Source organism: Triplophysa rosa, linkage group LG9, assembly GCF_024868665.1.
Source record: "Triplophysa rosa linkage group LG9, Trosa_1v2, whole genome shotgun sequence".
NCBI lineage: Eukaryota > Metazoa > Chordata > Actinopteri > Cypriniformes > Nemacheilidae > Triplophysa > Triplophysa rosa.
The window spans coordinates 799,006-811,436 of NC_079898.1; the positions used below are offsets into that span (position 1 = coordinate 799,006).

The following is a 12,431-nucleotide window of genomic DNA, read 5'->3' on the forward strand; positions in this document are numbered from 1 at the left end:
GATATAAACGCCCAGAGAGGGAGAAAAACTTTAGAAAGGTATTCTCGAACTCCCTGGGGTCTTCCCATGAGGGCCGCATTGGCTTTCGCCGCGGCTGCTGATGGGGTGGTGGTCTCCTCTTCGATGTCTCGAAGAGGACCAGGGCTGCTGGGAAGCAGACGGTGCACGGGATCTCGGCGCCAGAGGGCGGTCGAGTCGCGGCTGGGGAGGACATACGTGATATCCTCTATCTGCTCCCTAACTGTCGAACCCGACATATCACCAAACAGCCCCCCCTTGCGAGATGGGTGCATCGAGAAAGCGGACTTTCTCAGAGTTACTCACCTGTGCAAGGTTCAGCCAGAGGTGTCTCTCCTGGACCATAAGTGTGGACATCGCCCGACCCAGGGCCCGCGCGATCACCTTGTTCGCCCGAGAGCGAGGTCGGTGAAGCGCGGAGTTCCTGCATAAGCGCTGGGTCGGTCTTACCCTCGTGGAGCTCTCTCCGCGCATTGGCCTGCAGGAAGGCCATAGCATGGAGAGAGGGGACAGCTTGGCCCCAGCAGAAGTAAGCTCTCGACACCTCAGATGCCGAAAAGCCTACGTGCTTTGGACGGGAGTTAGGTCGAGCCCCGGGGGCATCGACGTATCTCTAGCTGCCCCACCATCGAGGGAAGAAAGGGTGATGGAACTAGTTGACGTGTACGCGCCGAAGGGGGCGTTCCAGGTCGTACTAGGTTCCTCATGCACTTCCGGGGGAACACGGCACTGAGGGCGAGTGCGGCTTGGAGCCGCTCTCAAGCCCGAAGAACCGTGTATCCAGCCGCGAGCGTTGGGAGAGGCAGTGCGGCGCACCGCAACCCAAAGCCGGCGGCCCGGGAAAGCATGGCTGACATTTCGACATCCGCTTCTTCCTGATCTCGACCCCCCGAGGGAGGGAGCTTCAAGGAATTGTCGGAGTCTGATGCCAGTAAGTCACCCTCCGATGCTGCAACAGACACCTCATCATCACGTACCGTGTCCGATACGTAATTGAGGAATAAGACGGCGGACCGTCTTATGGGGAATGGTCAGACGAGCAAAGCGAGGTGCGAACGGTCCGCGAGCCAGTGGCTGACGGATTAGCGCTCACAGTAATCCTCATATCACCCTCGCTGCTCGCCGTAGCGGGCGGCAGGGCCGTAGTCCTGCCGTCACGGAACGGGAAGCAGACAAGGTGGTGGCTGAGTCCCGTGGGAACACAACCACCCGTGATGCAACGTCTGAATCGTCAGCCGCCCGCAGTGCGGGCAGGACGTATCCACAATATCTGCCCCAGCGTACTGGAAGCAGATATCGTGTCCGTCCCCCTCCTCGATGAGTGTGTTGCACCCAAGAGAACAGCGGGACATGCCACGCTGGAGAAATTTGCTCTTTTAGAGAAAAAACTCGAACACTTCTGGAACCGCCGAGACGCCCAGGGGAAGTCGCTGCAGGAAGGGACAGTCCGCTGCACCACGTCGTAGAGCCGGCAGTCTTGTAGCGAAGTCTGTTGATCACGAGCGAAGGCTCCGAAGAACAAAAGGTGAATGAATGAGGCATGCCGTCTCCCTTTTATACCCGGATATCCGGGGGCGGAGTCCGGCATGCAAATTTCATTCGCCAATTTTCATTGGCCTTTTCTAGAGAAGTCGGAAGCGATTGGTTCTCAAGGACGAACCCCATCTGTCTGTTCGACACAACGTCGAGAGACCGACAGAAAGGGAACCCTAAATTCAGTGTCTCAGAAAATTTGAATATTAATAAAGAAAAATAATATTTTAAACAGAAATGTCAGGGTTCTCAAAAGTATGTTTATTTCTATGCACTCAATACTCGGTTGGGCCTCATTTTGCATGAATTACTGCATCAATGCGGCGTGGCATGGAGGCAATCAGCCTGTGGCACTGCTCAGGTGTAATGGGAGCCCAGGTTGCTTTGATAGCGGCCTTTCCGGATAGCGGACTAATTTCTTACGCATCTCACCTCAAGCCTCTTTTGCTAAATAATTCCCAAACGACATTTCAGAGCAAGTAACGCAGGCTTGAACCCGTTTAGGCAGTTATGAGAGAGATATGCACATTTGCTCTATTTATTTCTTCAACAGCCCTGTGATGTTAGGTTCTGGCAGTGCCCTAGAAAGCTTGCTGCTGTGTATTTAAAGGCCGTTTACCTCTTCCAAAGATGTATTTTTTACTTTAATCCAGTCATTAAACAAATGTAAGATGTTGTTTTTGTGTTTTATCTTTAACCTTCTGATTGTTTCATGTCGTTTGCTTTTACCTTTGATATGCTTTTGTTTTTCATCTGAACAGTCCTGTCGCCACATTGTTATTGACTTGTCCTGCTGTCCATAAATATGAATAGTTATTTCTCCTCAGACTATGGAAATGACCTGTCATGTTGTTGTTGACTGAAAACTAATGCACACCCATAGAAGGTCCGTCAGCCAATCAGAATGAAGCATTCCACATCCCTGTGGTATAAAGAGTGAATATGAACTGCATGTGAATGTGCTCATTGCCCATTGAGTTTCAAACACAGTTCATTTATTATCTTGCAAGCTTTATTAGTGCTCGCAATGCATTTCACAGAATTCAAAACTTTCACTCACAATTCCTCCATCTCATGTCAGTTTCATATTCATATTAACAGATAAATAGAATTAAATACAAGAGGTTCTTTTAAGTGAAGTAAACATGTTTATCCAGAGATTTTACTGCAGCCAAAACATGAAATAAAGCTTTTTTTCCCAACTCTTGAGTCAATCAATCTAAGAGTAAAACCACCGTCAATTTCACTTTCCCTCGTTAAAAAGAAAAAACAAACATTATTCAGAAGTGAAGAGATGAGCATTCAGACGTGTCTTTACAAAACCAGAGATGTCAATCTCGAATTACACAAGATCATCATGATTCATTCTGCATTAATCAACACTTCACTTCAAAATAATCTGCTCGTGTAAACAAACAAACAAACAAACAAACAGAAATGACTGAAGGGAGGTGAGGAGGAGCCACAATAACATCGCATCACTCTAACTTCTTCATTCCAGGAACTTTTGCTTGAATCCTGCGAAGAAAACCACAAGTGTGCATTACAAACCACAACAACAAACTAATCTCCAACACAACTGAAAGTGCGTTTCGCTTACTTCCCCCAGAAATCCTTCATCTGATTCTTCAGCATGGAAATGAATGCATCAATCTGGGCCTGAGAGACAGTGAAAAGCAACATTAGCATTAGTTGATGGTAAATGATGCTGAGTTCTGGGTTCAACAGCCCGGAAGAATGAAAGCAATGAAGGATGCTGGAAAGGTTGTCGCTGGGAGGGCATGGAGACCGCCGCTTATGATTGACAGGATTTTTATTATAACTTTTGTTCATGCATCAACCCACGTTTTAATTATAATTGTTTTCTTTATAAAGGTTTCCTATAGGAAGGCAAACGCATTGTGTTCATGGACTCATCTGCTTGCCTGTATATGCTTTATTAATAAGATATATTATAAACATGATGTTTTGTCAACATTGTCTCAATGAATCGACCCACATACTGCAGGTACTGATATGCTTCTGTGCTTTTATACAGATGCTAGTCAACCAGAATAATCCTGTCGCCGTCGCTGTCTCTGCGGTGGCACTTCTTTAATGTGTGTTGACTCTTGACTCTCTCTCCGCCGAGTGGCAGTCTGTTCACAGATCTTCATTCAGCTCATTGTCTTAATGGAGCCTCACTCAGCCGGCTGGCTAGACTTGACAGACTGAGGCGTAAAAAGACGAGCGCTGTCTACAATATCAAAGTTAAAAGAACTTAAATCCACAGGCACAAGTAATTATATTTAATACTAGTCATAAATACGTCATTTCATTTAACAAGGCTTCACATTTTAAATGAGTTTCATGCATTCTATCAATGCTTTATTCGGTTTGAATCATTTTCAATATATAATCAATCAGATCAGAAAAACATTATTTAAAAAAATGTCTTTTAATGTCATTTATTATGTATCTTAATTAGAGTGATTCAGGGACATTAAATCTGTAAATACTATGCTATAGGTGATAACCTCTAATAATTCAACTTATCCTGGGAATGAGGCCTGCTAGACTGGGAATCGAACGTGCAACCTTTCAGTTATAAGTCTATCTCTCTAACCATTACACCACAACTGCCCTGAGATACCTCAAATATGATACAGTTAGAGGGGAAGAGTAATGAGATGCAAATTCTTAATGAATTGTTATGAAGTTACAATAATTGTAAGGTGTGCATACTATTTATGCTCCAATCATATTTGGAGATTTAATACATTTACATTTACACATTTGGCAGACGCTTTTATCCCAAGCGACTTTATATTGCATTGTATTATACATTTGTTTCTAAGTATGTGCAATCCCCTGGGATCGAACCCATGACCTGGCATTGCTAGTGCCACGCTCTAACCACTGAGCCATAGTACAGTACAGTACAGTATTCAATGTAAACACATGAAGCCTTATAGCTCACATTATTTTATTTAAAGATTCTTTTACATTAAAAAGGTTACAAATCATAAAATCAGTTGTGAATGCTCAGAGGCAATGGGTGAGGCTGGAAATGTAATACTGTCAAATGATAATATATTATACGTAATCTGTGCTTCCACGCCCACTTGACGCTCATCAAAAGTGCATTATCTTCAGAGAGTGAGTTGCTATGGTTACTTGCATACCCAGAAAGTTACCTGTGTTTTTGGACCCATGAGGTTATCAGCTAACTGACCCTTAAACTTACCCGGGTATGTCACATAACCAGCTTTCTGGATTACCCCCAGTAAAGAGTGTGCGTTTGCTCATGTGCATTGCACTGCGCGTCATTCATGAACACAGGATTTAGCTTTATTTCCTTTACAACCAAATGTGCTCCATTATCAGCATCTATCCCCATATAGAATAAATACCACCCTGGGCAACAAAACCACCCTAAAGTCCCGCACTCATTCAAACTAATCATTGACCATCAAAATGGCATATTTGACCATTGTTTTCAGCCTTAAAATATCTTGAATGTAACTCTAGACTTTAGCTTCATTAAGTGTGCGCAGATAGATGAACATGCAACTGAGCCCCACCTGACATGAATGAGTCTAATCGATGGAGCTGCTGATCCACAGGGTCAAATGAGTTGACGTGATTGGTTACAGGTTTATGACATCGCAAACTGGGGCGGTCTTTAGCCAACTTCAGTTTTATGGAGAAACCATACTCAGCAGTGGTTTAAAATGATAAATTAGCACGTGGTTTGTCTTGAAGCATATTAAAAACACAACATTAAAAACTTGATTTTCACCACGGGGTCAAATTTTTGAAATAGAGATTTATACATCATCTGAAAGCTTAATAATAAGATTTCCATTGATTATGGTATGGTTTGTAAAGATAGGACAATACCTGGCCAGGATACAACTAATTTGTTGTAAACAGTCGTGACAGTCGGAAGTTTTACCGTCACCACAACTGGCTGTCAGCAGTCTCTGCTCCTCACCTTCACGCAAAAACCCTAAATCATAATTCTATATTCATCACGGCGTGAATAACCATGAAATACATCCACATGCCGGTGTTCTGCATTTGATGTGAATATATTAAAGCAGTAACACACATCTACTGTCTCTGAGATCAGCGCTTGTGCTGTGTATTACACACAGCACATCACTACCATCACAGCTAGAATACAACTTACTGTATCCTCAGTCACTTTGGATATGTTATATGTTAATGTCAATGAAGCTTATAGATCTTCACCGCTTCATCCATTAGGCCGATCGGATCACAATCTTGTGTATGTAAAGTCAATTTATATACCGGTTGTCATGAAGCAAGCACCAGTTATAAGAATTGTTACAAAATTGTCTGAACCGGTATATGAGGCATTAATGGATTGCTTTGAAACAACTGACTGGAAGGCTTTGTGGAGAGGACATTGACAGTGTATCACAGTCAGATTACATTCACTTCTGCGTTGAAAATACAGTCCCTACTAAAAGGGTTAAATGCTATTCAAACAACAAGCCACGGGTTACTCCTGAGCTAAAGGTGTTATTAAATGAAAAAAAGAGAGCTTTTATAGATGGTAATAAGCACGAGCAAAAGAGAATACAGAGGATATAAAAAATTCAAATTAGAGATGGGAAGGAAAGCTATCAATTAAAAATGGAACAAAAATGACAACAGAATAAAGTAAGAGAGGTCTGGAAAGATCTTAATAAGACGTCTGGTCATGAACACAAAGTATGGGCGAGTAATAGCTTGTGTGATCAGATATGGGTGGATCAATAAATCTAGTTTTAAACAGATTTGATGGTGGGTCAAATGATTTTGATGATTTCTCATTAGACGCAGACTCACTGCAGGGTTCACTATCTGATCTACCTCTAGTCTTGAGTTCATCTGTTTCTAACACGAGTGGGTAAGATACGTCACAGTGTAATGCATCAGCACAATCCCCGCCTTCCCGCGAAACAGGAACACTCTTGACCTGCCCACTAGCACTTCAGGTAGTGTTGCATATACAACATGTCGAGGGGACGCTGTGTTTTGTGCTGTGAACGCAAATGTACTTTGTTTTCGCTGCCAAAGGATGACGATGTGAAAGATCAGTGGTTACATTTTTTTTTCCACGATACCACTGCAGTACAATTCCAACCTTGTGTAATGTGCTCGTCATTTTACCGACGACTGCTTCTCAAATTTTGGCGAGTTCAACGCGGGATTTGCCAGCCGCTAGACCCTTAAAGATAAGTCAATACCAACTTTATTTGGACTAACAAGCGTCTCAGAACCACAAGCTGTAAGTATGATAAATACGTTATGTGTACATGTTAAATTGAGTGCTTACAATATACGTTAAAGTAATTGTGCTAATCCGTGTTGTATATTTAGTACAGCTGTAGGTTTCCAGGTAAACAACGTATAAGTTAACAGTGTTACAGTTTTAATAATCCAACTCTTACCTAATAATGTGGCGGTTATTGTAGACTGTTGTCGTTCTACATGTCGTAGTATTGTACAAACTGTATCCCTTTATCGTTTAGTCACGGTAGCATTTGCACGAAAAATCAACATAGTCTGAATGATGAAAACTTGTGATATGGTAATACTGATGCCATTTTTACACACAGCGTCTTTGTTTACAAAAACCTTCCTGAGATAAGAACTGTGGTAATGGGCGTTTCGTTTCTGACACGCAGTGTATGAAGAAAGACCAATCACAACTGATTGGGCCAGTTGGCCAATCGGAGCACACTGGACTCGGGTAGGGAGGAGCTTAGAGAAGCGGAACATTTGAACAGCTTCGGAGGAATCGTTTAGGGATCTTTGAGAAATGGATAGATACTAAATGCTTATTTTAAGAAAATAGCACCTTTTTTTTTACCTTTGATGCATTTGAACATGTTGTTGGGGACTCTAATACAACATTAGGACACTTACAAAAACCTTGAAACCTGCTCTTAATAATACCAACATTACCATAACGCAGAAGTGAAGCATTTCAAGTCAAGCAGAAGCATAAAACGTAAAATGTACTATAATGCTGAAATATATTTTCCCCTGCAACAATACGGTTTAGCTAAAATCTGATGTCTGTTCATGTCTGATTTGTATTTGAATTGACTGTGCCGTCCAGCATGTGTAGCAAACACGAGAGGAAAACATATGAACAATGACTGTTTATCAATACCTGATGTTGTTCATAGATGACTGGACCGGCTGAAAGCGCCAACCAAACCTGCAACATGACAAAATCCTCTTTAAACATCAACAAGACCACAACACAATGATCTTACCCAGATGACAAAGTCAGTTCCATTAAACACTGCACCAACATACGTCAAGATCCACAAGAACACTGCAAAATGTGGAGAAAACACAGCATCAACAAACGGCTGAATAATACTGTACATTCTTTAACACAATCACCTTTAATCGCACTTCAATTGAGAATCTGTTGTCAATATTATAAAGTTCCTCCTCTATGAATATTGTAGGGTATGTAGATCAAAGTTTACCATCTGTGATCGTAAAACACAGCAACCTCTCAGCAGGACTTCGAGCAGGCACCGACGAGTCTGGGCAAATGGGCCTGTCTAAACACTCCCCCCTGGACTTCAAAGGAGGTTCGGGGGGGAGGACAGGGCTGTTCACCAAAGTGACAAAAACCATGTCGCCCACAAGCTGAGAGCCTCGGTTTATTCCAAAAAAATCTCTCTTTCTCTCTATTTAGCAACAAAAGACTGGTTTAAATTCAATTCAATTCAATTCAATTCAATTTTATTTATATAGCGCTTTTCACAATGTGCATTGTTCCAAAGCAGCTTTACAGGAGCAAATAAGAAAAACACAGAAAGGTAAAACACAGCACAGTGCATGGTGTTTATAGACCAAGCAAGATCATTATAATAAATAATATCTAATAAATAAATGAATAAATAAATAAATAAATGCAGTCTCCCGGTGAGCAAGCCAACACTGCACTGCTCTGCTGTGGCGAGGAACCCAAACTCCAATGATGAATAATGGAGAAAAAAAAACCTCGGGAGAAACCAGGCTCAGCCGGGAGGGCCAGATCTCCTCTGACGTGTCATAGCTGCACTCAGTGACCCCGACCAAAGCCACCGAGCAACGTCCACGAAGAACAGGGAGAGCCCACGAGCCGCGACCCAGGAAGCCCCACCCGCCGAAACCGTGCAGGTCCAACCCGGTCCCATTCCGCGATCAACAACAGACAAACAACCAGGGAAAAGTAGTAATGGCATAATTAACTTTATTCCTCTGTTGTCCAACATCGACCACAAAACAAGACCAACCAGACCAGACCCACACAGTCCCAACAAATGAAATGCCCCGAACCACAACCAACAAGCCCTCCCACTCCCTACAACACCCACCCAGCTACCTCCAATCAAAGTTACTGAGTGCAGCCATAACTTCAAACTGCTGTCATGTGATGTAAGTTTAGCATATCCATATACCCCCACGTTGTATGTTTGTCTCCCCGTTATTCACCTTCAATATATATCCTCCAATGCATGTGTGCGTCGTGGTATTCTGTGTATATTTACATTCTTGTCCAAACTACAGGTCAATGTAATTGTAACCCCCTCATGTTTCATATCCACGTGTTTCCCTTTTCATGTCTTAGAATATGGTGTATAGCACAGTAATGTATTTTATACCATACTCATTTTATTCTATTCTAAGTCTATTCCTGCTCCAAACTACCAGGCGACCATGAATGCAAATGAGTTAGTGTGCTGGAGAAAGAAACATGTTTTCGCGCCGAAAACTATCTCATCACATTGGATCGCCCACCTTGGAGGGGCGTGACGTCCTCTGTGTTAAAACATCTGAACACGCAGGAAAGCTCGCTCTTTTGTGTATGTTCGTTCGCTTGGGTGCGTTCGCGCTCCTGCGCGTTCGCTCGCTCGTATTCTGTCAACCTCTCGAGACCTGCCTCTCCTCAGAGACAGCCTTCTTCAGGCAGTTCAACGGAACTAAATCAACGGACTCACGGCCCGCTCTGAACGCATCAGGACCCTTTGATACGCGCGCCAGCACGTGTCCCAAGAAACAAAGAAGCCAATGCAAGTATCCGAACTATTGCTAACCAGTTGGGAATAAGCTTTGCCCCTTTTAAATAAGGAGTTTGTCCTTGATGGTTTGTGCAGATGTGAATAGCTAATTTAATACTGCCTTTTTCTTTGCTTTATCTATTTCTTTCATTCTCTACTGTTTTACGTTTTTATGTTTGTTTGTTAATGTTTGGTCTTTGTTAGTAGTTGGTTTTAGTTACCCCGTAGTGTAGATAAATAAACCGCATGTGTATCCACGCTCGAATTGTTTCTGTGTTTATTTATCACATATCAACGTCACTTAAACTGCTTGATTTCGTTAAGATTTCTGAAGTGGTACTGTACTACAGTAAGAATATTGTTTTTCCAGGCCAGGGGAGTAATATTTCTTAGAGTTAATATACGATCTGCTGATCACTCGCTGGAGGAGTACATTTAGTCTGTCGCTGTTATTAGCTCTGCTGCATCAGGTAAAGTGTATAAAATAGTTATTGTTTAATCACAATTAATCATACGTATGTTACTGTGGTTAAACTCATAGTTTCCCCGAAATACACTACAATATTGTTTTAGTTAAATGCATTATTATTAGATTATTATCATTATCAATTTTGTACTTTATGTATAAAAACACAGTAAAAACTACAGTATGCAAAGAAATAAAGAAAGACGGACCTTCAGAGAGTCGACCAAATCCTCCACCAGAAACAAACGCCGCAGTTCAATCAATCCACCGTTGATTCCCCTCAGAGCCACGTCACTGTATTTCTGCACAACATCCGTTGACAAAGCCACATCTTTATCCAGGTACTGCCTGTTCACACAGAAAAAAGTGACAAAAAGGTACAGTTCTGTAAGCATTTGTAGCTTTTAGGTGCACCCTGATTTTTCTGTGTTTATAATCAATTAGAAAACTAAGAAAACATATTTTCCCAGGAGAACGTGCTGAAGCTTTTCAGAAGAGGACCTCTATCATTTCATCTGATCTCTTGTAAATACTAGCAAAGTTTGTTAATAGAAGAGCCATGTCCTATCTACCTGAATGGTGGAAGACAGACATTTCTAACATTGCTGGCAAAAATCACAATTAAATAACATATTTCCAACCAACAGTTAAACCTGACATCAGCTGTACCCTAACTTTTGTTTCCTAGGCTTCAATAGTGATAAAAACAGATGCTTTCAAGGTGGCTTCAGCTGGTAAGCGCCTTAACAAGACATTTACACATTTGGCAGACACTTTTATCCAAAGCGACTTACTTTGCATTATGCTATACATTTGTTTCTAAGTATGTGCAATCCCTGGGTTCGAACCCATGACCTTGGTTGTTGCATAGCGCCACGCTCTTACCACGGAGCTACAGGAAAGCAAGACAAGCAACAAGAGCCCTGACCGAGAGAATCGTCATTCTTTATAGACTGACCATTGGATCTTCTGATCCACTTTCATTGTAATGGCAGTGGCACATCTTGTTAATAAGTTTGACTGTCTTCACACTGGTGAGGGAATATTCACAGCTTATTCAGCAGCAGCACATTTCAAGTTCACAACAACAGATAGAAACACACACACTGTGTGTTGAGTTGTGTGTGTAACGCACTTGAAGGGATGTCCTCGGTCAGATTTCTGGACAGCCTGCAGGATGGCTTTATATATCCTGAATGTGACGGTGAGCGAGAGCAGAGCTAAAGTTGTGTACGCCATAACAGAGATGACACTGCAGCAGGAGAGAGAGAGCAGCAGCAGCAGACTGAAGCTGAAGACCGCAGCGCTCCACCTCACGTCACGCCAGTACACCACATCCAGCACTGAAACACAACAACACATCATCATCATCAACATCTCACTCCTCAAACAGCTGAATGAATGTTTATCCCACATGAGCTGATGGGTTATGAACATCTCCACAAACACACACACAACATGAACTGGATGTAAATGAATGTACTTCACATGTAAGCAATAACGAGATGCTGTGCCTTAGCATGAATAAACCTACTTACAAACAACTGCTGGTTTTAGCTGGTGAAGTAGGCTGGTTTTAGACGGGTTTCGGACATTTTTTGATAGCTGGTCAAGCTGCTGCTTTTAGTTGTTCGCGCTGGAAGACCTGCTGATCCATATCAGCTAAAACCATCTTAACACCAGCTTGGTTTAAAGAGGAAGTAGCATGTTTACGCTGATCCAACCAGCCTGGCAAAACTGGTCAGACTGGTGTCTTCTGAGTCAGGGGTGCTCAAACTCGGTCCTGGAGGGCAGGTGTCCTGCAGAGTTTAGCTCCAACGTGCCTCAACACACCTGTCTGTCATGGCTCTGCTTCCTTATTCATGTTTTTCTTGGTCCTGTAGCAGAGCCATGGCAAAGCCTTTGGTTATGTGTGGAGAGAAACATATTATTGTCCTTTTGACAATAATATACGTTCTCTCCAGTGTCTCGTCTCTGTTTCCCGCCATCTCGTTTCCTCGTTATCTTTCCCTGAGTGTTTAATGTCCCACACCTGCCCCATGTCGTTATCCCTCGTTTGTCTTTCCTATTTATACCCTCATGTTTCTTTGTCCTGTGCTCGTGGATTGTAAACAAGCAGTTTATTTAAATAATAAAACACAAAACAAGAACCCACGATGGGGCAAAACACAAACAGGATAAATAATAGTACGGAGACTAACTGACATTAAACTGAATAAACACTTGAAAAACTCAACTAAACTAAACACTTACTAAAGCAGATAAGGAAGCAACAGACGGGAACAAGAATGGGCAAAGACGGTTGACGCTGGACGAATAACAAGACTAACTGGATACAGCACATAGCACAC

General features: G+C 42.5%; 1 protein-coding gene across 1 annotated transcript in view; it reads right to left on the reverse strand.

Moving 5' to 3' along the window:
* Window positions 1-2,542: 2,542 nt before the first annotated feature.
* The window catches only part of rtn4b (reticulon 4b), a 45,896-nt gene continuing 36,007 nt past the window's right edge, over window positions 2,543-12,431 (reverse strand). The window contains exons 5-10 of the mRNA XM_057341586.1: window positions 11,216-11,423; window positions 10,290-10,428; window positions 7,830-7,898; window positions 7,724-7,771; window positions 3,152-3,210; window positions 2,543-3,069 (exon numbers count right to left, since the gene is read on the reverse strand). Of these exons, the coding sequence (XP_057197569.1) occupies window positions 3,030-3,069; window positions 3,152-3,210; window positions 7,724-7,771; window positions 7,830-7,898; window positions 10,290-10,428; window positions 11,216-11,423 (563 nt within the window). The 3' untranslated portion in view covers window positions 2,543-3,029. The remainder of the gene's footprint in view (window positions 3,070-3,151; window positions 3,211-7,723; window positions 7,772-7,829; window positions 7,899-10,289; window positions 10,429-11,215; window positions 11,424-12,431) is intronic.